At 46.7% G+C, this 27,053-nt stretch overlaps 1 protein-coding gene across 2 annotated transcripts; it reads right to left on the reverse strand.

The window, feature by feature from the left end:
* LOC142572154 (survival motor neuron protein-like) lies at positions 1 to 25,983 on the reverse strand. 2 transcript variants are annotated; one of them, XM_075681064.1, is made up of 8 exons: positions 25,662 to 25,975; positions 25,469 to 25,540; positions 25,317 to 25,382; positions 23,342 to 23,542; positions 21,028 to 21,087; positions 14,169 to 14,231; positions 7,319 to 7,438; positions 1 to 140 (listed from the first exon to the last, which is right to left on the reverse strand). In XM_075681064.1, exons 1-8 carry the CDS (start codon positions 25,695 to 25,697, stop codon positions 108 to 110), a joined length of 651 nt encoding a protein of 216 aa, XP_075537179.1. In that variant the 5' UTR covers positions 25,698 to 25,975; the 3' UTR covers positions 1 to 107. The 2 variants fall into 2 exon arrangements, with proteins under 2 accessions (XP_075537179.1, XP_075537180.1); XM_075681065.1 differs by lacking the exon at positions 14,169 to 14,231 and having other exon boundaries at positions 25,662 to 25,983.
* Positions 25,984 to 27,053: the final 1,070 nt, after the last annotated feature.

Consider the following 27,053-nt stretch of genomic DNA (forward strand, 5'->3'; position numbering starts at 1 on the left):
TACGTTTTTATTATTTTATTTGTGCAGAAGTATAGCTCACTTACTGCCACACTTGCAAAAGAAATCATGGCTGAACCACTAGAAATGGCTTTGTACTTGAAATCATATCATTTCTGTGCCTGCGTAGATTGTTGCAGTGCCTGGAAAGAAAACAAAACAAAGCAAACAAGGCTAGCAATTAGCTTTGGCACAGAATAGCACAAAAGAAGACATTTAAAAAGCCAAATTTTTTGTACAGCAATGAAAAGCTAATTGCTAACGCCATTTAATGTCACAGACCACTCTGAACACTGTAGAAAATAGTTTAAGTTTTTCTTTCTGCGATAGCTGAAGGTGATTGTGGCTGTGTATTCCAAAAATGGAAGTTTCACTTGCTGCTGACACAGATTGTCTTGAGACAAAGACATTCCTCTAGCGTTTTTACATCCATGGTGTTTTAAGATGCCAAAAGATTTTATTCAGCACCTCTGAAGCCTTCCCTCTCTATAGAATATCCCTATTATGCTAACAGCTTAGTAGGAGTGCTTGTTTATAACTTGCTTAGTTTACATTCCATACTGCTGTGTTGCAGTAACCACAGTCTTTAGGTGCCTGCTTTCCATATCGTGGAAAAACTAGGTACCACTCACTTGCTCTCACCTTTGCCCTGATATTTTACCCAGGCATGCACTCAACGTCACTTATAGTGACAGTATCACACAGTGGCAATCACTGTCAGTCATTCACAGGCACTTGCTTGCATTCACACTCACACCTATCCACATCCACAATTGCACAGCTGTGGAATGGCTGCAAATGAGAGCATTCATGAGTGGAATATGCTGACCTGTTCTGCTTTTTTTTTTTCACTAGGTTCAGTGTGGTTCATTAGCTGGTCTGTAGACTCCTGACCATGTACAAGTCACGCGAAGGACGGTGAGGATTTAGGAAGTCACACTGAAGTACCAGCCACTTTACGAGTGAAGAATTGTGCTTTCAGCTTTGTGCAGAGAAGTAATATTCGGTGTTGAGTGTTCACGAGTTCCTGATCTAACTGGATCAGTTATGTGCTGCATAGCCATTCATTAGGAAAAACAGATATGAATAATGATACTACAGTATCCAGGCAGCATGCCAACTGAGCTAACACACGAGTGACAGGTTTCGGAAGGGTGGTTTCATGGCAGCAAGCACTATGCTGACACAGATAATAATAATAATAATAATAATAATAATAATAATAATCCTGTCATGCAGGGGCATGAATGTGGGCATCACGTTTCGCTTCAGCGACACCTGGTCGCTGGTCGGCAATGCTGGTTACCGCCGAAGCGAAACGTGATACCCACATCCCACCGCCTGCAGCAAGGAATGGTGGTGTGTTTGGATTATTGACTACTAAAACCGTGCGGTACGCTACCAATGGCACTACACACGGTGCGCCGTAAAACAGACAGGCAAAGACGCTTATCGCAACAGGTTTCGCAGCGATAGCTGTGAATGCGGCTTGTGAAGACTCGGGCACAGATTTGCTGGTACCAGAATAAGAAGCTGTGCACACAATTGTTTTCAAGTGAGACGGGTGGCTATATACCGTTCTCGATCCCACGCACTTCTTTACTTTCTTTGTTCACGTAGGATCTAGCAGGCAGAAAATGCGTACGATCACAGTCTGCAGCAGGGAATGACGGCACGTTTTGGTTATTGCCTATTAGAAACGTGTTACACTTCCGAAACCACCACGCGCTGTTAAAAAGATAGACGAAGATGCTTATCGCCATAGGATTAACGGTGATAGCTGTGAATTCCGCGTGCAACGACCATGGAGAAGATTTGCTGGTACCTAAATGAGAAACTGAGTGCACGCTGGCGTTTTCATGTGAGACGAGTGGCCGAATATTAGAGTGAAGTTGCCGTGGTTGGCAGCTACAGTCAAACTTTGATATATCGAACAGCGCAGTGATTGCGAAATAGTTCGATATAGCCAGAATTCGATACATACAATCACATAAAAAATGCGTCAAAAGCTTCTGCAAATCAATCGATGAACCAAGGGCGTGATCGGAGATCGTTGTTCGGAGCGTGTGTTCGGTTGTGCTGCGCGCATTCGGCCTAGGCCGCGCCGACTTCATCGGCAGCTAGCGCGCTTTCGGTTGCGATTAGCCTAGGCTAAATGCGGTTGGCACAACTGAATGCGCGCTCTGAACAACGATCCCCAATCGCGCCCCAATCATGGCGCAGTAGATACTCACTTGAAGCTTCACACAAAGTATTTATTTATTTGGCTGAAAGCACTGCAACAATGTAGCCTGCTTTTTATTGGCAGCCCCGTGCTAAAACAAGGAGTCCTCAACATAGTCTAAATGATCCACAAGCGATAGGCCGGTGCCCTCTATTGTGCCGCAGTAGCGGCATAGAAGGGCCAAAGCAGCTACAGCCTCGGTTGAAGTCGGGATTAACTTTGGCAGAGTCTTCGTTTGGCCGCTACTTCTGCTGCTATCTCCACGTCCGTCAATTGAAGCATTTTGAAGCACAGTATATAACAAAGTGGCGTCTGCCTAGGCATCTATGAGTGAGCCCAGTGAGTGCCCACCGTCGTGGGTATTTGTGGATGCAAACTGCCAGTCTTCGCGAGGCGCGGCATGTGCAGAGCATGACACCGAGGAGTCGGTACGACAAATGCAATGCGTCGTCGACGTTGTCAAACTAGCCAAGCCGCCGAGTGCGTACACCACCAAGTTCAAATGGCGCCCTCGGCGCGATCGATGTGTGCAGCTACAGTGCGCAGCAGTCGGAAACACCCATCGCGCCACCGCTATCTTCGAGGGTGTTCCGGGAAACCTTGTCGCATGTCAACAGAGCACACGTGGTCTGCGGTGGCGGAGTTCGATATATCCATTTTACGTCTGACCCCGTTCGAAATAAACAATTAAAAATGCATGCCATTTTCCAGGTGATGTAGAAATTGTTTGATATATGCAATAATTCAATATATCCGTGTTCGATATATCGAGGTTTGACTGTATATACTGTTCTCGATCACACTTGCTTCCAGCATTTTCTTGTTTACATGGGATCTAGCGGCTGGAAAACGTATCGTACGATCGCAGTTTGGCAATGTGCTAAACGTTGGTGCTGAGAATTGTTTTTCGGGAACGTATGAACCAGTAAAAAATGAGTGCAACTCTATTGGGTCATTTTTGTTTTCTGGATTGTGAGTGTTGGTGCCGGAAAAAACATACCGTATTTACTCGAATCCAGGCCAACCCCGATTCTAAGCCGACCCCCCCCCCCCCCCAAAGTCAGAAAAAAAAAAAATCCATGATTATTACCTCGAATGTAGGCCGAACAAAAAAAGCGAGGACAGTCACAAAATGCAAACAACATTTATTGAATCTGAATGTGCAGAGCTCATTTAACAAGAAAATGCTCATCCAGCATTTTCTTGTTTACATGGGATCTAGCGGCTGGAAAACGTATCGTACGATCGCAGTTTGGCAATGTGCTAAAAGTTGGTGCTGAGAATTGTTTTTCGGGAACGTATGAACGAGTAAAAAATGAGTGCAACTCTATTGGGTCATTTTTGTTTTCTGGATTGTGAGTGTTGGTGCCAGAAAAAACATACCGTATTTACTCGAATCCAGGCCAACCCCGATTCTAAGCCGACCCCCCCCCCCCCCCATCCCAAATTCAGAAAAAAAAAATTAAAAATCCATGATTATTACCTCGAATGTAGGCCGAACAAAAAAAAGCGAGGACAGTCACAAAATGCAAACAGCATTTATTGAATCTGAATGTGCAGAGCTCATTCAACGTTGTCATCGCTGCTAGACTCATCGCTGTGTTCCTCGTCACTGTCCCCTTCAAACAGTGCGCTATCTTCGGTACCGTCAAGCGCATTAGATATGCTGCACTTTTAAAAGGCGCGCACGATCAAAGTACCTGGGATGTCGTCCCACGCTGCAGCTACCCAGCCAGCCAGCTGCGATAGCGATGGACGTTTGATGCGACTCGTTGCCGTTAGCATGTGATCGTCAGTCAACCAGTCCGCGTAATATTTCCGCAGACGATCCTTGAAAGGTTTGTTGATGCAGACATCAAGTGGCTGCAATTGGCCCGTCATACCGCCCGGTATGACAGCGAGGTCCGTGTTCGCTTGGGCTAGCGCAGCCTTCATGTTGTCGGTCAAGTGCCCACGGTAAGAGTCGACTACAAGGAGGGAGTTCTTTGTCAAAAGGGCTCCTGGACGCCGTCACCACACAATCTTAACTGACTCTTCCACCATCGCACCCGTCATCCACCCTTTCTCATTTGCCCGCACAATGAAATTTCTTGGGAAAGTTTCTCGAGCAGGCAGTGTCTTCCTTTTAAATATCATATAAGGAGGGAGTTTATGTCCATCAGCTGTGCAGCACAGCATCACAGTTGCGCGCTGCTTCTCGCAGCCTGCGGAGCACACCTTCACTTCCTTGGCACCCTTTTCATTCAAGGTGTACGCCACTGGCATATCAAAACACACAGCCGCCTGGTTGGCGTTGCCGATTTGCCCAAGGTTCTAGCCTGCCGCTTCTTTCTTTTGCAGCACATAGCACTGAAAAGCTATCAGCTTTTCTTCGAAATTGCTTGGCAGCTTCTGGGTGATTGAAGTGCGACGTCGGAGGCGGAAGCCGAAGCGCTTCATGAATTTCTGAAGCCAGCCCCGGCTGGCTTTGAAATCCTTTGGCGTTAGGCCTCGCTCCCTTGAAAGTTCCCTAGCTTTCGCTTGGAACACTTCTGTCGTCACTGGAAGGGCAGGTGCTCTCTGCGTCTGAACAAAGTCGGCCAAAATTGTTTCCACTTCATGGTGACGGCCCTTCTTTGGTCCGCTAAATGTCATCCTCGTGGCGCACGCAAAAAGCTGCTGTCGTCCTCTCCAACGACGGTCGTTTTTCTCGTCGACACTGAAGTCCCGCTTGGCTTCAAGGTTCAACGATGCCTCTGCGGCTATCACAACTTTTCGCTTGAAAGCGGCACTAATGGCATCTCCTGCTTGGTGCCATCACAATAACACCACGCCGCACACCGATACGGCTGACATGACACAGGTCAAAATGGTGACCTCGCTTGTGTACGATTGGTTACTGGCACGGCTAGTAGCGGCTGCGATACTGACTTTTCTAGACGGTGCTAGCTATGCAACATATTTAGCAGTTTCAATGAAAAACTGGCCCGTTTTTTAAGATCCTCGAATCTAAGCCGACCCTAGAGTTTGGAATATGATTATTTGAAAAGAACTATCGGCCTAGGTTCGCATAAATACGGTACGTAACGGGAAGGTGCACTATTAACGAGTTCTACTGTAGTAGAGAAATAGGGCCTATAAATAATGAGTCAAACATGAAATATGTATGTGCTTCTACATGTATAAAATTAAATGTAGAGGAAAGGTGTCTAAAAAGTAATTGGCCAATTTATTTTTCTTTATACAGGAAAAGCTATTGGAAAAACTTTTCAACTGGGTAGCTTGTAAATTAGCATGGTATGGAAGGTAACCACAGTTCTTGGTTCGATCACAACGCCCACATGAAGTGTTTGGTGGACGTATTTGTATGGGTCCCATTATGTGGAGGGCAAGTTACAGTACTCGTAATAACTCCATGTATATTCGGCCATAACTGGATATCTGAAGAAACTGAATATCAAATTCCTATATCAAACACTGAAATCAGAAATCCAAGTATGCATTCATGTACCAAATGTTGAATACAGTCACAGGCTTTCTGACTTGTTCGATTAGTCGAACTTTCCTGCTGCACTGTCAAGCTCTCCACGAGACCAGTGTATCATCATCATCATCATCATCATCATCATCATCATCATCATCATCATCATCATCATCAGCCTGGTTACGCCCACTGCAGGGCAAAGGCCTCTCCCATACTTCTCCAACAACCCCGGTCATGTACTAATTGTGGCCATGCCGTCCCTGCAAACTTCTTAATCTCATCCGCCCACCTAACTTTCTGCCGCCCCCTGCTACGCTTCCCTTCCCTTGGGATCCAGTCCGTAACCCTTAATGACCATCGGTTATCTTCCCTCCTCATTACATGTCCTGCCCATGCCCATTTCTTTTTCTTGATTTCAACTAAGATGTCATTAACTCGTGTTTGTTCCCTCACCCAATCTGCTCTTTTCTTATCCCTTAACGTTACCCCTATCATTCTTCTTTCCATAGCTCGTTGTGTCGTCCTCAATTTGAGTAGAACCCTTTTAGTAAGCCTCCAGGTTTCTGCCCTGTAGGTGAGTACTGGTAAGACACAGCTATTATATACTTTTCTCTTGAGGGATAATGGCAACCTGCTGTTCATGATTTGGGAATGCCTGCCAAACGCACCCCAGCCCATTCTTATTCTTCTGATTATTTCCGTCTCATGATCCGGATCCGCCGTCACTACCTGCCCTAAGTAGATGTATTCCCTTACGACTTCCAGTGCCTCGCTGCCTATTGTAAATTGCTGTTCTCTCCCGAGACTGTTAAGCATTACTTTAGTTTTCTGCAGATTAATTTTTAGACCCACTCTTCTGCTTTGCCTCTCCAGGTCAGTGAGCATGCATTGCAATTGGTCCCCTGAGTTACTAAGCAAGGCAATATCATCAGCGAATCGCAAGTTACTAAGGTATTCTCCATTAACTTTTATCCCCAATTCTTCCCAATCCAGGTCTCTGAATACCTCGTGTAAACACGCTGTGAATAGCATTGGAGATATCGTATCTCCCTGCCTGACGCCTTTCTTTATTGGGATTTTGTTGCTTGCTTTATGACCAGTGTATAATGGCAACCAAAATTTGGATGCCGCATGGTGTCAACTCAAGTTTCTAGGTGTGACCTGCACATGAGAGGTCACAAAGATGGTCATGGGCAAAGTTTGTGCCATTCGGAATGTCACCCACACCCTCGCTTTTGTTGGCGAAACCATTCTTTCCAAGTGCTGTGTGGTCGCTATTAGTAGATCTGCATCAACTTACAACATAAAAAGTTTAGTTACCAACACCTGACTGGTTGCTAACAGTCAGGTGTTGGTTATGGTTAACAGCCAATGCCGTGCTGGGTAGCGTGACTGTGACGAAAATTCGCTGCTGGCCAGGAGATGGCAAGCTGCCACGGAAACCTTACTACTAATACGTTCATATACGAGTGGTTTACTGGTGATCTGGCCTGAGAACACAAGTACACGTTTGATTGAAGGCTGTACTAAAAGCGACCTCTTTTCGCTGCAAAGATCATAGTGCAACAATCAAGGTTGTTCGGTTGTAGTTTGCATTCTCTCAACAAAAAAGGACAGATGAAACGTCACTGTACCTGATAGTAGCCAGTGTGGTAGCCACTCAAATACCAGGACATGAGCATTGAGGAAAGTGCACCGCTCTCAGCACTATTCTCCAAGAACAGTGATGGATGTGGTGGTAGTGGAGGTATGCCCTGAAAAAGAGGGGTGATGAGAGAGTTAACAAAGGACCACGGGAATATGCACCTTACAAGTTTTGCTCATGAGGCCACAAAAATGGTGTCCACTGGAACCTTGGGGTGACAGGGCTGGCTGAGATGTGCAATAGGCTAACTGCACAGAAACCTAGGGGCCACAGTGCTGTTGTGCAAAGCCCTTTAAAGGGAACAATGTGCAAGACATCATAGTTTTCTGAAGGGGGAGAACTCATTTTCAATTTAGAGCAGTGTAAGGTATGTTAACTATTCAAGAATGTACCCACATTCATTGCAAAAATAGCTTTTGCACTAGAAGACGCGAATGAAGCTGCATGGCCTGCATCGTCTAGTGCAAAAACCATTTTACAATGCATAACCAACTCTCCCAGACCACGTCATTGAACCACATTCATGCTGTAAAATATCTAAAATTCACATTTATTGGCATGCCCGCAATGCCTTGTGAACGAAACGATTTACTCCAGCTACATGTCATTTGCATACATTTATATGTTGGTGCATGAGAGTTGGGACACCCTGTATATTATATACTGCTTTTTCTGAAAAACAAAAGTAGGAAAATACAAAAAAAAAAGAAAACGCTCCACATCAAGATCAGTCCATGTTAATCCCTAAGAATGCTAAACTATTTACAAATTTCGAAATGATAGTTTATTCATTTCATTCATAACTATCATATTCATTTATTAAATAAATAAATAAATAAATAAATAGTCATTTGAACCTAAATAGCTCTAATTCTGTGAAAAAGCACTCATTAAAATAAAATTTGGCATACAGCCCTATTTTCTTGCTCTACACATGCTCTCCAATATTCATTAGAATTGAGCAGGTGGCTCTAAAGTTAGCTTTCTTGGGTGGTGGGGGCTCCAAAGTAATTCACTGTCCTGGAACTATGACTAGCCATCCTTTTTAAAAGGGGTCGCTTAAGTGTTTATGTGCATATTGGCACGCACTAGTTACGCTAGAGGTCGAGGAAGAAGAAGTGTGCGTGGTAGCTGCTGCAAATACGAACTGTAAACGGCTGTTCGCTTAGAACTGACTGGCTGGCTTTTCCTCTCGTGGCAAACTGGTGGAGGTGCTGGGTACGCATCCATCGTATGCCTACGGGTCCTGAACCAGAAGCTACCGACGCCAGTACCTCGGGGACGGCAGAAATCTATCGAAGCAGCCGTCGCCTCCAAGGTCTTCCACCGCAATACAGTCCCCTGGCAAGCTCCGTGAGGAAGATGTCAACAACTACCGCAAGCCAAACCGAGGTGATCCCAAATGCTCCCGTACCATGCATTCTCAACGCGCCTCGCACGCCTAACCCGTTCCATGGCGACGCCTTTGAGGACGTTGAAGACTGGTTGGACCATTTCGACCGGGTCGCCGCCTTTAACGACTGGGACGATCGCCGTAAGTTGAAGAACGTCTACTTTTCCCTTTTAGACGCGGCGAGAGTATGGTACGAGAACCATGAAGCCTCATTTACCAGCTGGCAGGAGTTTTACCGACTGCTATGCGAAGCCTTCTGCACTCCCGAAAGGAAAGAAAGAGCCGAACAGGCACTGTCTTCGAGGTTCCAAATGCCAAACGAAACCGTCGCCATGTTCGTCGAAGACATGACGCGATTGTTCCGTCGGGCGGACCCACTAATGCCAGAAGACAAGAAGGTGCGTCTGTTAATGCGAGGCGTAAAGGAACAGCTTTTCGCGGGCCTCGTGCGTAATCCTCCTGCAACAGTCTCTCAGTTCGTTCGTGAGGCAACAGTCATGGAACGTATGCTTCGGCAGCGGCTCTCGCAGTATGAACGCCAGACCACCATGACTGCTGCATGCTCTCTCGTACCTGCAAATGATGACAGGGAGTCACTTACCGAGCTAATACGACAAATTGTTCGAGAAGAACTGCAAAAGTCCTATGCATCGGCTTCGACACCTCCTAGTGCCGCGGTTCTTACGAATGTCATTCGAGAAGAAATCGGCAAAGTGGTTCATCCCTCGCCACCAACACGACCCGAACCTCCCACGTTCTCGTACGCGGATGCTCTTCGGGCTTGCGCGCCGTCGACGGACCGTTTTTCGCAGCCGCCTGCTGGGATTTCTCGACGCTCCCAAAGTCCAATCCACCGCACGAATCCGCCAGCACCCTTTCATCCTGGTCCGCGCAAATCTACAGTATGGCGCGCCCCCGACAACAGTCCGTTGTGCTATCACTGCGGGGAGGCTGGTCACATGTATCGCGATTGCCAGTACCGACGGATTGGTCTGCGGGGATACCATCCGGACGCCCGTTGCCCGCGCTATGGCGAACGCCCGCACGAAATCGAGAAATACTTAGAAAGTAACCGGCTTCCTCCTGCCCAACAGCGAAGACAGTCACGGTCGCCTTCACCTCGTCGGTACGCGTCACCGAACCGTGCTCGACCCGCCTTTGATTCCGCTGGAGTCAACGGTGGAAGCCCGCGCCGGGGAAACTGAAAACGGCGACCTCCGGGGGTGAGGCCGCTGTCATGCGAACCGTCAAATATCCTCCGCCGACGCCATCCCCTCGCGACGTACCACTGACGCCTTCATTCGCAACTGCAAAAAAAACTTCTGCTGCTATTACTGCTTCAATCGACGGTTATCCAGTAACTGCACTTGTAGATACGGGAGCTGACTACTCGGTTATGAGTGCCTCACTGGCGACTCGGCTACGCAAGGTGCTGACAGCGTGGGACGGCCCACATCTGATTATGGCCGGAGGACACCTCGTGTCACCCATTGGACGATGCACCGCCAGACTTGCAATTTCTACTTCGACTTTCGTAGCGTCTTTCCTTGTGCTGCCCAAGTGTTCGCGGCTAGTTATACTGGGCATGGATTTTCTCCAGGAATATGGGGCGATCATTAACCTTCGTGACTTGTTCGTGACTTTTTCTAACTATGTTTCTTCGGATTCGAATGTGGCGGATGAACATCACCGCGCGGCTTTACGCGTGGTCGATGACTGCGTGACGTTACCGCCTCGAAGTAGCATCTTCGTCCTCGTTGAATGCCCTCAAGAACAACTAGGAATAGGCATCGCCGAAGGTAACCTCACCATATTGCTGGATCGCGAAGTCGGCGTCGCACGAGGTCTCGTAGAGCTCCAACATAGGCAAACCACGATTCTAGTTACGAACTTCAGTGGCGAATACAAACACTTTGCGAGGCATACCACCATGGCCTACTTTGAAACGGTGGCCGAGTCCAACGCCAGTGCTTCGGTAACGACAATCTCTATTCCGGAACCCAGCGATGTGGACTTGACCAGTCACATCAACGTCAACCCACAGCTCGACCAAGACGAGAAGGAGAGGCTCCTTACTCTACTATCGTCATTTAGCGACTGTTTCGCCACCACGTCGAAGGTCAAACAGACTTCTTTAATCAAACACAGAATCATCACTGAACCGACCGTCCAACCTGTTCGCCAACACGCTTATCGCGTGTCGCAAAGAGAACAGGATGCTATTCGTCATCAAGTGAAACAAATGCTCGACGATGATGTCATTCAACCATCGACAAGTCCTTGGGCTTCACCTGTTGTATTAGTTAAAAAGAAAGACGGTTCACTAAGATTCTGTGTCGATTATCGCAAACTGAACAAGGTCACGAAAAAAGACGTTTACCCACTTCCTCGAATTGACGACTCCTTGGATCGCCTGCGACATGCCCGTTACTTTTCTTCAATGGATCTACGTAGTGGGTACTGGCAAATTGAAGTTGACGAACGGGACCAGGAAAAAACGGCGTTTATAACACCCAACGGTCTCTATCAATTTAAGGTCCTCCCTTTTGGATTGTGTTCCGCTCCGGCCACATTTCAACGCATGATGGACACAGTTTTATCTGACCTCAAGTGGAACTCGTGTTTAGTCTACTTAGACGATGTAGTTGTTTTTTCCACCACGTTTGAACAACACATCCAGCGGCTTGAGGCGGTTCTTCAAGCTATCCGCACCGCCGGCCTCTCCCTGAAGCCCGAAAAATGTCACTTTGGCTACGAGGAGCTCAAATTTCTAGGTCATATTGTCAGCAGCACCGGTGTGCGCCCTGACCCTGACAAAGCCCTGGCAGTTGCTCTGTTCCCGATACCGAAGACAAAACACGATGTCCGCCGATTTTTAGGGCTTTGCGCGTATTACCCCCGTTTTGTACCCAATTTTTGTGAAATTGCCGAACCTTTGCAACGACTCATCAAGAACGACGTCACATTTGTTTGGGGCCCAGCACAATCCGACGCCTTCCACGACCTTCAGCGACGTCTACAGACACCACCGATCCTTGGTCACTTTGACACCGAGGCTGACACAGAAGTGCATACTGATGCTAGTAACGTTGGTATCGGAGCGACACTCGTTCAGTTTCAAGCTGGTGTTGAGCGCGTTATTGCGTATGCCAGCCGAACCTTGTCCGCTGCTGAAAAAAACTACTCAGCAACTGAAAAAGAATGTCTGGCAGTCATATGGGCTATCCAGAAGTTCCGCCCATACCTGTACGGACGCCCCTTCCGTGTCGTCAGCGACCACCACTCTCTCTGCTGGCTGGCGAATCTCAAAGATCCTTCAGGCCGTCTAGCAAGATGGAGCCTTCAGTTACAGGAATTTGATGTGACCATCGTCTATAAGTCTGGCCAGAAACACACTGACGCCGACTGTCTCTCCCGCGCCCCCGTCGAACCCGCACCACTAGATACTGACGACGATTCTGGTTTTCTTTGCACTCTTCCGTCTTTAAACCTTGCTCAACAGCAACGCCAAGATTCCGAGCTCCAGCCCTTGATTGAATACCTTGAAGGACGCCGCCCACAACCCCCACGGCTGTTCGCGCGCCACTTGTCCTCTTTCTGCCTACGTGGCGACATCCTATACAAGCGGAACTTTCACCCTACGGCAGCCGTTTTCCTGCTCGTTGTTCCCGCTACTCTCCGCGACGACGTTCTACGTGCATGCCATGACGAACCAACGTCCGGGCATCTTGGTTTCACGCGTACTCTCGCGAGGATCAAGCAGAAGTACTATTGGCGAAAACTCACAAAAACCGTGAAGCAGTACGTCAGAAGTTGTCGAGATTGCCAGCGCCGCAAAGTTCCACCACTAAAACCAGCCGGTCTGCTTCAGCCTGTCCGTCCTCCTTGCTCACCTTTTGAACAAGTCGGGATGGATTTACTTGGCCCATTTCCCAAGTCTTCGGCTGATAACCGCTGGATCGTCGTCGCCACCGATTACCTCACTCGATACTGCGAAACACAAGCCGTTCAGCGAGCTACTGCTTCAGATGTTGCTAACTTCTTTATCAAAAATATCGTCCTTCGACATGGTGCTCCCGCTGTCGTCATCACAGACCGTGGTACGGCCTTCACTGCCCAGTTGGTCCGAGACATTCTGCAGCTGAGCGGAACAACGCACCGTACGGCAACTGCGTATCACCCGCAGACTAACGGTTTAACAGAGCGTCTCAACAAAACGATTGCGGATATGCTTTCCATGTATGTTGCCACGGATCATAAAAATTGGGACGAACTGCTCCCGTATGTGACATTCGCGTACAACACTGCCTTACAAGAAACCACCGGGTTTCCTCCTTCTCGTCTGGTCTACGGACGCGACGTCACCACTATGCTCGACGTGATGCTCCTACCAACTTCGTCTCAACCTACCACAACCTATACAGACGCCTTTGTTCAGCGTGCCGAAGCGGCGCGGCACCTTGCGCGGCAACGAATTCTATCCCGACAAAGTCAAGATGCTCGTCGATACAACATATGCCATCGAGACGTCACATACAACCCGGGAGATCTTGTATGGGTTTGGACCCCTATACGTCAACGAGGCCGGTCAGAAAAATTATTGCGCCGTCTAAGTCCTGTCAACTACGAAGTTATTCCAGCCGACACTTCGCACCACTCCCGTAGACCACGTTCCTCTGACATTGTTCATGTTACCAGGATGAAGCCTTACCTTTCGCGCTGACTCTCATCCACAAACTTTGTGATGCGGCCCCTGTCGTCTCGTCCGTTGTCTTTCTCATTTCTTTTATTTTTCCTTGTGGCATTTAACATCTCCCCAACTTTATTTATTTATTTCTTCTTTTTTTTGGAGGGAGGGGTAATGGCACGCACTAGTTACGCTAGAGGTCGAGGAAGAAGAAGTGTGCGTGGTAGCTGCTGCAAACACGAACTGTAAACGGCTGTTCGCTTAGAACTGACTGGCTGGCTTTTCCTCTCGTGACAATATTATGAATTGCTGTGTTGCACTATTTTGGGTTTCTAAATCTGAATTGAAGATTAGCATCACATGGTGCTGAGCTACCTTAATATTAGACACAACAAAGGACCAATGCAACGGCGTGACTACTTCTACCTAGTTTAATGCCATTCTGACACTATTTGATGAGCCCACAAAATATGTCAGTATAATAAAGTGCTGGGCTGATTTGGAATGTTCACAATGGAACCCAGTTTTGGCAAATGTAGTGACGATGTAGAGATACCAGAATACTACTTCCTACTTTAACATTGTTTCTCAGCACTTCTTTACATGCCGTAAGAACATCCCACACAACAGATGTTTTGTGTGTGCAGTGATACAAAGCATCTTCAAACAAGGAGAGTTGGTGTGTCCTATCTTTTTCTTGCTCTCTTGTCTAGTGCACTTCAAAACCAACATGCAGACAAAGTATTACTAAATACCTACATGAGCTGAGCTTGAAAGCGGTGCTCCCAAGCTAGCAGCACCCCACGGAGGTTCATTGGGAAGCTGAAAGAGCATCATTCACATGAGCCTAGTTTGCAGGTAATTAAAAAAACAGAGGCTGTACCGATTCAGACTCCAGAAAGGACAGTCTACCAGCTACACCCTAGAGTAGCTGAAAGAATGGACGCTGTTGGGCTAGTTCAGTTAGGACAAGATATGCAAGCACACTGAGAAGTGCTTGCCTGCCAATGTCATGTCTCAAGTAAGACCTTTCTTCAGCTTAGAATTGTGGAAGTGGTCACCTTGCATTGAGACCATGAAACAATCTACAACTACGTAAAGTGCACTATTACAATAGCATTTGCAAATATTTATTGTTCATATGCAAGCAAAACAATTCCGGAATCTTATTTGATGCCTCTAGCTCCGACAAAACTGTAGTAAATCTTATGATGCGGCACCCAGCTGGAGAAGTTAACGCAGAAGTTGCAGAAGTGTAGTGTCTGAGAGTGCAGTCTACTGTCCTAGGCTGTCAAACATGTCACTGTTGATGAGATACCCATCAATTAAACAGAACCTTAATGGCTTATCAGTGTAGTAAGGCATATCGGCCAACCAGAGCACATTCTGTGGTGACCATCTTGTGTTGAATTCCAATGGCGGAGTCGGAGCAAGCTTTTCTGCTCGTTTCGGAGCAAGTTTGTTCCAATGACAGAGTGAGGGTGCGAGTAAGGTGTTCCAATGAGAGAGTCGGAGGGGATTCAGAGTGGGAGTCACTCCGTGGAGCAGAAAAAGATGCTCCGCCAAAATCGGCGGAGTGGACTGGAACTCTGTGTGGCGTATTTCCTTTACTGCTGGGAGGCACCACCGGTCACGACTCGCGAGGAAGCAAAAGCTGCTGCACGCTTGGCGAGATATCCATTCCGCACTTTAAAAAAAAAAAACAGGTGAACGGTGCTGAAGAGACAAGTGACCGGTGCGGCGGTGCTGGGAGCAAATAGCGGAAGGAAATGACAACACGCAAGGTATCCTAGGTAACTCGGTGATAGAACTTCCGCTTCCGCCTTGCTCCGGCGGCGCAGGTTGTGTTCCACTCGCAGATCTGGAGGCGTTGCTCTACGCCAGAGTCGAGTGCTCGCTCGCGGAGTCCGTCGGCTGCTCCGACTCCGCCATTGGTAAGGATCAGAACGAGGGTACAGCACCAGGCAGCTGGAACTAGTGTGTGCAGCAATATACAGTCCACTTTGAGTTTGCTGTAGTCAAACACAAATACACCTCACATTCTATGAAGTATCAGAAACGTGGTAGCACGTGTAGCAACAAATGCCCTAACAATCAAAACACTTGTCAATGCATGGCTTCTTGATGGTATGCAGAATATTGTGGATGGAGAGATAAAACCAAGCACCAATGAGCTGTATCACGGCATTCATGTTGTCCACTTCTTTTCTCTTGTCTGTGTCTGCATGCCTTACCCCTTTTTTGCATTGTGTATCCCACTATGAGGCATCATAACACACATTAAAACAAGCATATTAAGTTTTTTATGGCAATGTGACACTGGTCGGAGCTGGACTGGCACTGGCAACAGTGGAGAAATTACTGCCAATATATATCATTAACAAGCAACAGGACAAGAAGGATGGTCACTAGGATATAAAACTTTGTAAAGTATTACTGCAGTAGCTGACTATTCCGGCGACCTTCATTCAAACTGTAGTCGAGTCTACATTTAATTAGACACTCGCATGGGATTCCTTTCCTACTGATTGGAGCTGACATGCTCACAGTCAGTGGTGGCAGTCTACACTGGTAATATTAACAAGCCATGCCTTTTTGAGAGACCACAGCTCTTGTGCCTTTTGCAAAGTTTACAAGAACTGACATTTGGGTGAGTTTGTATACATGCATGATTGCCTTAAAGGGAAGCTGAAGAGTCTGTCGAATTCAATAAGACGCTCATATACGGATGCGGGAACCTTATAAACCATGTAGGTAAAATTTGGGGGTTTTTTTTCAATTAGGAGCGATGTAATCGTCGGTTAAAATTGTGCTGTAGCTCCGCCCCCCGTCGAATGCCGCACGCTGCTGCTGACGCTGACGATGCGAGCGGAGACCGGAAACCGCGGTGTTGTGACATCAACTCTAGTGTTTTGTTCCTTCGCAGCCTGCGCGACCGTGCCTGGCCGTGCTTGTTTCTGCGTGCATGCCATCGTAATCTGCTTCGATCGACCCTGCATTCCTTTGTAGGTGCGTCTGCGTGTATGTAGAGTGGTAGTCAACGTGCGCAGCATCAACTGAAGTGGTGGGCCGATCATGCTGGCTTTCTGTGCAGCCTACGGTTGCACGAGCACCAGCGGCCGCGACGATGTTGTCTTCCATTGCTTCCCACAAGACAAGAACCTTTTAACGAAGTGGGAGGCTGCTGTGAAGCGAAAGAATTTCAAGCCCTCAAGAACGACAGTGCTGTGCTCCAACAACTTCCGTGACGACGATTATCACGAGAATTTATCATTAAAACGTGCGTTGGGTTTGCCAGTCAAGTCGGCTCGTCTAAGGCCCGGCGCAGTGCCGTCAGTGTTCGCGTACACACGGAGCGTACACACGAACTCGCCCAAACCTGGATTTTGATTTACTGCGAGCTCCTTCGTGTTAGCACGCTGAACGGAAGGTGCATGTTTATCTCCCGCCCTTGACGCCGGTTTGGTCGCAAAGCGCCGCGAATTTTCTATTTGCATGTGTGTTGTAAAACAGCCTGCATGCAGCTACCATAACGCAGTGCAAATGTAGAGTTTGCATGTGCTGGAAAGCCGGCGCACGCCAGGACGCTACGCTCCCCCCTTCTCTCGCGCACAGCGAGAAACCAACCGTCTCACGTAGCCGACGGATTCGTCTACCGAAGTCGTCTCACAAGCTGACTTCGGTTACGAGTAGTGTGCGGATAGCGCACAGATGAAGGTCAGTACACGTACTGCATGAACCGGGAAGCTTTTCACGCGTTTAAACCGTCTTTGTAGATTGCAGACAGCTTTGGACAGTGCACAAATGCCGACGATCGCATCCCCGCTTACGTTCCACGAGGAGGCATGCAGGAACACAACACTACAGTTGTTTGACCGGAAACGAGCTCACTAGATCCCTTTGCAAAAAACATACTCACCAAAGAGCATTTCCAACATGAGGAGATCCCAAGACTTCGCTTTTGTTCGCGTCTAAAGCACTGCTCGCACCAGCTTCGTTTGCTTTTTCGAGAGGCCGGCTCTTCGCAATCGGCTCGTACATGTAGGGAGTAACGCCGAACTCCTCAGAAAAACGCAGTCTCTCTAAATTTTCCATTACCTCTTAATTTTCCATTACAGCACCAAACTACCTGGCACCGCACTTCATGTGTAACGGCAGCGGTCGGTCACTAGAGTTGACGTCACGAGGCGCCCGACCAATCACAGGCGGAAACGAGACGCGCGCTGGGCGTGTCCGCTGCTGCACTTTTCGTCGAAATAAAATATATTTGCGCTTTCTTTCACTCAATTTCGATACGATATTCGAATTCGGAGGGTTGAAAAACATTATGTACACATGTTCACTCATTTTTTCTGAAAAACCTTTCAGCTTCCCTTTATTAGCACAAGGAAGATGACAACAAAGACAAAGCGACAAAGTTTCACAGAGTTGTTTATAATGGTAAGCATCCCTAATGTAGCTTCACAGCTGATGAGTAACTCGACATAGAATTTCCCTCGACTAGAAACAACCCTGCGTGAACTCAGAGCACCTGACAGTCAGAGACTGTGTACTGCATATCATCATCATCGGCCTATTCTTTATGTACACTGCAGGACGAAGGCCTCTCCCAGTGATCCCCAATTACACCTGTCTTGTGCTAGCCGATTCCAACTCGCACCTGCAAATTTCCTAATTTCATCACCCCACCTGATTTTCTCACATCCTCGATCGCGCTTCCCTTTCCTTGGCACTCATTCTGTAACCCTAACGGTCCACCACTCAGAGAACACTCGACGTCCTCAAATAGTACAAACGTCCTCACAGTTTTTATGACGTCCTCGGGACGACATTCATGGGTTCATCCTGAAAACATCTTTTGCAGGACTTATTAAGGATGTCTGATTGTCAACGGAACGTCCACTACAGGACATATTGAGGACATTTAGTTTTATGTTAGAAGAAACCCTGAAATCTAAATTTTTACAATTGTTTCGGATGATGAATGAAAAATTAGGTGTTATACTTCATGTGACATTGTTACTGCGCCATGGAGCTTGAATTTGATTGTTTTTTTATTGAGTTAAACATTGATCAACTGCTCTTGATACCTCACCACTGTTTTTGATTGAACCATTTTGAGTACCTGTGAGCGATAGCATTTGTGGTTGGCAATGAAAGAGTGAACCAGAAGGTATCCCGCGATGTCAGCGACCAAGCCACGCCATTTTATTTTTTTGCTGGCACCGTCATGGCTGGCACATTGGCACTTTCGATTTGAAAAGTCAAGCCAAGCCAGTCCAAGCGAAGTGCAACATTGAAGAAAAACATGGCAGCGGACAGCGGGTAAGTCCCTTTCATATTTTTCAGGGTGGCAGAAAGTGGAACGCAGATTTGTATGGGGAAGAAATAGACTCATAAGCGCACGTTTTTAATTAGCGAACAGTGTAGACAGAACCTTCATCGATTACATAGTGAATCAGACGGCTTTGCGCGACTTTGCCATGGAGCTCTTTATGTTGGATGGAACGGGTGCTGGAACTCACGGTGTTGCGTCACCTGTAGAATAAAATCACCAAGGTGACATTTTCTGTTGGGTCGCTAAAGTGGACAGTTTCAATGTGATGATTTCAGCATTTCTGACCATCACTTATTCATGGTTCAATGCCGCTGTAACGCCACTCTCAACCTCTCCGCGCTGTTTTTACGAAGGCCATTGTTGCGGACGTCCAAGCAATCCAACGTTTTAGCAATGGCCAGCGGCAAATATCGCGCTGTGTCGGCCTCTAAGCTAGATGCAGTTATACTTAATGTTTTTCTAAATCATGTCACGGTTAAGATGGTGAAACGTATTCGGCATGTAAAAAAAAAAAAAAAAATTGACTGGATTGATTTTGCCATAAAGAGCAACATTCGGTAACCAGTAGTCAATTGCTTTGGTGCTTCAGTGCTTCCATGTATGTGGCATAAACTCTTTCATTTGTCATTTCTCTGTATTTGGATCTAAGTTGTTTTTGACAGTGTGCTGTTTATTATTTCTCCTGGTGACTCCTGAAGGCTCTCATGCTTCAGTGTTCTTGGATAAAGACATTTCAAGCGGAGAATCTCCCTGGCTTTGTCACACTTCTTTCAACCTTTTTTGTCAGTGTGACATGCACCGTTATTGAGTAAAATTAATAAAACGGTTTTGTGTGCGTCACTATGGGTTTACTTTTTCATTTTGTGTGGCCCTCTGCAACAGGGCTCAAAAGTATGCTCTGTCAAGCAGAAAGTGCATGCTGTAGTTTTAAGCATAAGTTTCTCACTTAGCAGATAGAAAACAGCTTTCTTTAGTAATAAAATCACGGATTTTTACTGGTCGCAGCAAATGCCTAGGTCTTTAAAATGTCCTCAACACGTACTGAAAAGATCCTCGAATGCTCTTCTGAGGACGTCCTGAGGATGTGCTGAGGCCGGACAACAGGACTTGATAGGGATGTGTTGGGGCTCACGTGGGGACATCCTGAGGACGTCCAAACGTACTCAATTTAATGTCTCGAGGATGTCCTGCGGATGTCATTATGTTGCGGGGGCAGTTACCTTCCCTAGGCATTACATGGCCTGCGCAGCTCCATTATATTTCTTTTTATGTTGACTAGAATATCGGTTAACCCCATTTGCTCTCTGATTCACTCCATTCTCTACCTGCCTCTTAATGTTACATGTAACATTTTTTGTTCCATCACGTTTTCGTTCCGCACTCTCCATCGCACAGCACACACTTCAGCGAAAAGAATATGAAGCAAAACCCAGAATCATTAATCACATGCCTGCAAAGGAAATTGTTGCTCCTCAGTGCACGAAAGGTGCATTTGCTCTAACAAAGTTGCAAGACAGCATAGGTTTGTCTTATTCAAAGCACGATGCCATTGCAAACATATAAATAAGGTATAATTTCACTCTGTATTAATTACAAATGCTTGCTAGGCTGCTGCGTGTGAACTACAGAGCTGCAGAAGCAAAACTTAGTAGTGTTGCATCTCAAAATGGCATTGGGCACACTTTGGTGCTTCTCATGAGGTTACCCCTTCACCAGCGCCCGCCTAGACAGCGACCACCAAACAAAGAAGCTCCACTGAAGGTGGCAACAAACGCCACATTCTGTGGAAGCAGTAACAGCTGTCAAGACCCATGTTCCCAGATTGCCTTGTCATTGCATCGTAGGCGGGTTCAAGGGTTGGACAACAGAGATGGAACACAGCAATGTGGTGACACTATGGGCAGAGTGCAGAGTATTAACAGTGTGACCCCTCTGATTGGCCAGAACAAGGTAATCAAATTGCCTTGTGTAGAGAACTAGGGGAAAAGAATTGCCTTAAAGAACCTCTCAGATGAATGAGAGCTCGAACTAGAATCCGACAACTTGCATTAATATGTAAATAAACCTCTTGTTTTACTCCTATTCCCGGATGTACTAATCCCTATGCCTGGAGGTTTCCTGGCCTGAACGCTGCCCTGAGTCACAACAGTAGCTCTTGGACAAAGCATTTTCTATCACACTTGAGGAACCACCTTTATGCGCTGTCATTACCTCTCATATTTTGTGGCCTCCTCTAAACTTTCACTGCTACAAGATGATTTTACAAGACAGTGTACTTACATTAGGAATGCCTGCGCAATGCTGAAATGAGCCAGACTTCACACTGCTTGTATGGACACTCTGAAATATGAAACAAGTGCTGTTAAGGTAATGCGAAATTGCATATTAATTTGGTTACTACTTAAACATGACAAAATATATACTCTTTCCTGCCACTGTTTGACTCCACATCACCAGCTTCGTAAAATGTAAATGTCATTTCTTACTATAACAGTAGTGTAGCCAGGGGGTAGAACACCGGGAACTTGCCCCTCCCGAAATTTCAGTGTTAATATTGACATGTGCACTTGTTTAGTTGGTGACCGTTTTTCACCATCTAAGAAATGTTATCGCTCAGTGCAGGATGTGCTGGCATGTGTCGGAAATTTCTCGAATGTTATCGAGGGTTCTATCCGCTGTCTGCTGTCACTCAACCTTGTGTCATCTGATTGCTTATATGCACGATGCGAATTGCATAGAACTTTATGGAAGACACGCAGGTAGCAGCACTCATTCTGGAACCTTCAATTACTTATGTATAAATGCCAACGCACTTGCCCTGCAGATCATATTTCGATGATCGCCAACCTTGTTCACCGCTATTGCTGTGCTTTGAGAGCAACTTGTTTTTGTGGGCACAAGTTTGCCGAATAAAAAGTTAGTTTCGTCATTCACAATTTTATTGCTGTATTATTCACCGTCACTACCACGTGACATCTAGTGGAGGTGCTAGTGCGTTCATGTACTGAACGTCCCAGTAAAGCCGCGCCCGAGCTACGAAGACAACACCAACTTTGCTAAGGACCAGCAAGCTAGCCGCAGGCTGCAAGGACTGCCCCCGGAGCACGAACTTTTGCCTGAGATGACCAGGAAGTGCACGGCCACATCAGCAGCTACAATGACAGCCCCAGTGTCGGCAACACCAATCGTGCTACAGCAGCCCAGGGAGCCACAAACGTTCCGCGGTTCAACATTTGCGGACCCGGAAAGCTGGCTGGAGACGTATGAGGGTGGCTAGATTTAACAGCTGGAACAGCGATTACAAGCTGCGCCATGTCTTTTTCGCATTGTAAGACGCTGCCAGGACGTGGTACAAGAATAGAGAAGCCACCTTAACGATGTGGGACCTGTTAAGAAGCGGCTTCCTGCAGACATTCACAAGTGTGGTGCGCAAAGAGTGAGCCCAAGCTCTACTAGAAACCTGGGTGCAGCTGCCCAATGAGGCTATCGCAATATTCATGGAGGAGATGGCCCGTCTTTTCCTGCATGCCAACCAAAAAATGTCGAAAGATAAAAAAGTTTACTTCCTGATGCGGGGCTTTAAGCGAGAACAAGAAGATTGTAGCTGAGTTTTTTACAGAGGCATTGACAATTGAGAAAACTCTGGAAATGCGCACCAGGCAATATAACCGCCAAGGGCTCACGCCGCAGTGCGCCATCCAAGCACTGGGTTCCGACGACTTCCAAGAGACCATTAGGGCCATTGTGCACGAAGAACTCCGCAAAATCTTGCCTTCGTTGCAACCTTAGGTGGCCTCGGTCACTGACATGGTCAAGGAGGAACTGCAGCAATTACTTGGAGTTCCTCAGATACAACTCTAATTGTCGCAATCCCAGCCAGAAGTGATGACATATGCCACCATCGCCCACCTCCACGCCCGTGCCAGGGCCCCGCAGCACCACAATTCCATAGTCCACCACCGCCGCTGCCAGCCCGCCTGGCCGTTGCCCAGCACAGTGTTCCAAGGAAGAATGACATTTGGTGCGCGCCTGACCATCGTCCGCTATGCTATCACTGCGGAGAAACGGGCCACGTCTACCGCCGGTGCCAAACCGTGAAATGGGACTGCGAGGGTTCACCGTCAATAGTCCGCGCCCGCGGCAAGGTGAAACATGGTCACCCAATAAACAAGTACACGTCAATATGGAGCCGGCACAGATACCTTCCCCCCCCTTTATCCTCCCCGTCTCCAGTCAAATGTGCGCCCCCTTCGCCCTTGAAAAAATTTTCTGGCTATGCCACTATTAATGTATTCTATTGATTTGGTCTCAAACTACATCAATTCAGCACTGCAGGGAACTGCGTTTTTGACTAAATAACTTTCAGCCATTTCACTTCTGCAATGCACAGAAACCAAACTATGAGCTCTTCTCTGTGCAGGACCAATAGTGTCGACTAATCTTGGGTACAGTACTTCAAAAATTTCCTACTTACTCCCACAGCAATCAGTAGTTCATGAATTCCTCTGCCTCATTTAGTTCTTCTTGATAGTATCATACAAAAAAATTATGTAACATTCCAAATTAACCAGCACGTCATCTTGGGTACACTTACGCTCCCTGCTCGAGCTTGCTGAGCTTGTCGTGCCTTCTTGCCCTCTGATGGGTGGAGGTCTGACAAAAGGACACGCTCCTCATTGCCATACCCAATGTAGTGAACAATGCAGTGCTTCCCTCTAATGCACTTGATCTTGGCCTCATATGGAAGTTTGTCTCCAGAGTAGACTGCAATGCAGTAGTCACCCTGCTTCCATCCCTGCAGTACACGACAAGAATGGCTTGCCAATTTGCATAAAGGTCACGAAATGTCACTTCAGGGATAATAAAATTTGTGAAAGAGAAAATATAAGAGGGGGATTACATCTTGCAAGGAAAACATTTGATGAGGACGTGTAAGAGGTCAAAATTGTAATGTGTGCTTGAAAAGTGATGAGAATGCACCTAGAACAGCTGTACACAAGGGCCCATATTCTCAACCTTTTGGGGGACATTTTACATACACAGATACTCTCCCTTTTGCATGACACAGTGTTTTGTGCAATGCCTCAATGGAGTCAACCAGAATCCAATAAAAGTGATATTGCCAAAGGTGACTGGCCCAGAATAATGCCCCAGGTGTTTACAAATCCTCTTTGTTCCTTTAGTTTCCTTGTGAAAGTACACACTGTCAGGTGCACCTGCCTGTCTGTTGGAAATCATCCTGCATGAGTGTGCGCTTAAGCCGTTTCATGGATCTCTGGGTGTTGTGGGTAGTGCAACGATCACGGCTAGTCATCCATGTCAACTTTGTGAAAAGAAAAAGGTAAGCAAAACTGAAACTGGGCCAGTATGAGAGTAGTGGAACTGTGGGAATGCCCTTTTGCATCAATGATTTCATGAATGAGGGCACTGTGACACAGAGCACCACCATGGTACTTAAAAGTTAGGCTGCATGCAACAAAAAAAGTTCCATGTAAGACAATGCCCTTCTTGCAGGTGATAATGAAATGCTGCATAGGTTAACAATACTGCAATGGCAAAAACTGTCAGTGGGACAATTATCTCACATAAACTTGCACTCTGGCTCTTTGGAAAAAAAGTTAAGCATTGCAATTTCTTCTTTTGGTGTGAGAAATAAATATACCCAGTGTTTGCACATGCCTGCCACACTGGATTGCTAGCGATCTGCTCTATTGCCCCGCCACGAAAGCTGGTGAACCAGCTAGCGTTCAGCTTTGTTCTACTTGTGTGTGCAACGAGTGCACTGCTGCAATTGCATGCCGAAGAAGATGCGTGCAGTGTACATGAACTTCTATTTGAGGCTATCATGATAAGACTAATGAGAAAAAATGTGCCGGAAAACACTCCGGGCCAAATCAAGTGTAAGTAGAAAGTTGTGCCCAAGGAGGGTGGATATAGCCATTGATTCGCGAAATACAAGTTGAGGGGGAATACTGCTGTTTGACAGATGGGTGACTTTTAACCCCTTAAGAGTGTTTTAATATGATGTGTGATGAAGGATACTTCTGTCTAAACAATTCCTTAGGATATGAATAAATTCGCCTCAGGGAAGATTCTTTTCTCCAAGCTGTGGCAGCACTGTGATGCCAGAAAACTTACTGTAGCAAATGTAGGGCACACAAGTTTGCCAGGCAAAACAAAAGTATTTTGTACCACAGTTAAATGTGGTCACACGTTCTTGATGTATTCAAATATAAGAAACACTAATTGTGCGTTCGGCTCATGTGTGTAGCTTTCTCTTGCATTTCGAAGCACAATGAATTTATCAAACTACATTTTAATTGTGTAGAAAAGTAGGTTGTTGAAGCTTTGTAAGTAGACATAAGCAATGATCTTTATAAAAAGTGTGCAAGGCCGCACCACTTTGTATATGAAATGACTTGTAATAAACGTGCTCACCTCATCATCAGCAAAACCAATGACAACGATCTTAACGATTGAAAGTTGCATTTGCCAAAAACAAGCGTAAAAAAACCTGAGATCGCGCCACATGCCCGGTAAAGTGTGACATGTTCCTCGTGCTAACTTACAGTCGATGGTTCCTGTCCTGCTGATGAGTTTTCCGACGAAGTAAGGTTTCTTTTTTCAATTTCTTTCTGAAAAAAAAAAAAAGATCGTGACAAGAATCACAGAGACCTTCCGAACAGAACTAGCCTAGCTGCGTCGCATGTCGCACACTTGCCTTTATTTTCTCGTAAGCCCGGTCGTAAGCTGCAATCAAGTCGCTGTCGTCCCACATGTCCTCATCGATGGTCTTCAGGTGAAACAGGTTTTCAAGAAAACAACACCCAAGCAGAAAATTGGCTCTATTCTACACTTCACCCGCCATTAAAGCAGTTGAGGTAATAAAGAAACCAAAGCTGACGCTTCTGTACCTCGGTTCGTCTCCACAACACGGATCCTTTTGCCATCGTTGCAGCTCACTTCAGGATGGTATACCAAAAAATTTGGTTAGAGACTCTCGCTACGTATTTTACGCCGGGTGTGCTGTGGTTTCAACGCATACGAACGCGTGTGCATAAACCATTGGCGTAAACACGTCGTGGTAAACACAGCTATGGTGTTCTAAGTTCTAACCACGACCTACTGGTTCTAACACAGCCAACAGCAAGAGAGTATATACACGGCATAGATCAATGCAAGAGGCAAGGGTCTCTCAATTCAATGCCTGAGGCATTGCTCAATGAAAGGACGCGTTGCTCGGTTGCTCAATGGTTTCTCTATGCAGACTAGACATATGAGGCAGAAAAGCAGGTGGCGTCATTTGTTACCCCTGTCAAGCGGGCAAGTTATTAAAAGGACACTAAATGTCACTATGAAGTCGAGTTAAAGTAATAAAGCAATGCGCTAGAACGTCTAAGGCGTCAATATAATTGCGAACACAGCTTTAGTAACCGAGGAATTTAGGTAAATGCATGACACGATTTGAGACCCCCCAGCGACATTCCGGTACTAGCCCAATGATGAAGGCACTCCTTATCATAATTTATGTCACTAGTACTCAACTACTGATATTAAAAAGATCATTTTATTAAGTTATAAGATGGAAGAAAATGCTACTTGTCTGCTTCTGTTTGATACTAAGAAAAAATAACATTTTGACGTTACCCTTCAGTAGTATGGGTGATCGAAAGGTTTCGTTTTCGCTCGACTCTGCGCCGCGCGTGCTTTGGAGTTTCAGTTGTTTCGTTATCGCTTCGTGCGGCGCTGGTTCTGCTGGCTCGCGAAACTTGCATTTGGAACAAGAAAGCGAGAATGCCACTTCCATGTGATGTCGTGGGATGCGCGAATGGTCCGCGGAACTTGGCCAAGGGCAGTTGCAGTGGCGAATCCAACGTTCTTATCACTGTGTGCGAACGAGTGAACCTCTCCGTTCGAAGTGGTTAAGTGCCGTACCTCTGCCACAGCGCGTTGGCAAAGAGCCGAAAAATCGCATTCTGTGCTCGCTGCACTCTCGTCCAGAGGATTGCGAGTTCAACGCCGACTTACTGAAGTCGTGTGGAGTGCCTTTCAAAGCAATGCTTTCCCGTAGCGCTGTTCCGTCGGTCTTGCCTGCATTCTCCGAAGCGTAAGAACTGCAGGTCGAAGACGGGGCGGTGAGTGCGGCATTTGATTTTCCCGAAGGAAAAGCTACAAATATGCGAATATGTACAGCCATGACATACAGTTGCCGTCGTAGTAGTACGCAACGACGCCAGCAGCGCGAGCCCTCAGCAGCAGGTCACTTTCATCAGTGCTTAAATCGCTGAAGTCGAGCCCAGCTTCGC

Source organism: Dermacentor variabilis, chromosome 2, assembly GCF_050947875.1.
Source record: "Dermacentor variabilis isolate Ectoservices chromosome 2, ASM5094787v1, whole genome shotgun sequence".
In the NCBI taxonomy this organism is placed as follows: domain Eukaryota; kingdom Metazoa; phylum Arthropoda; class Arachnida; order Ixodida; family Ixodidae; genus Dermacentor; species Dermacentor variabilis.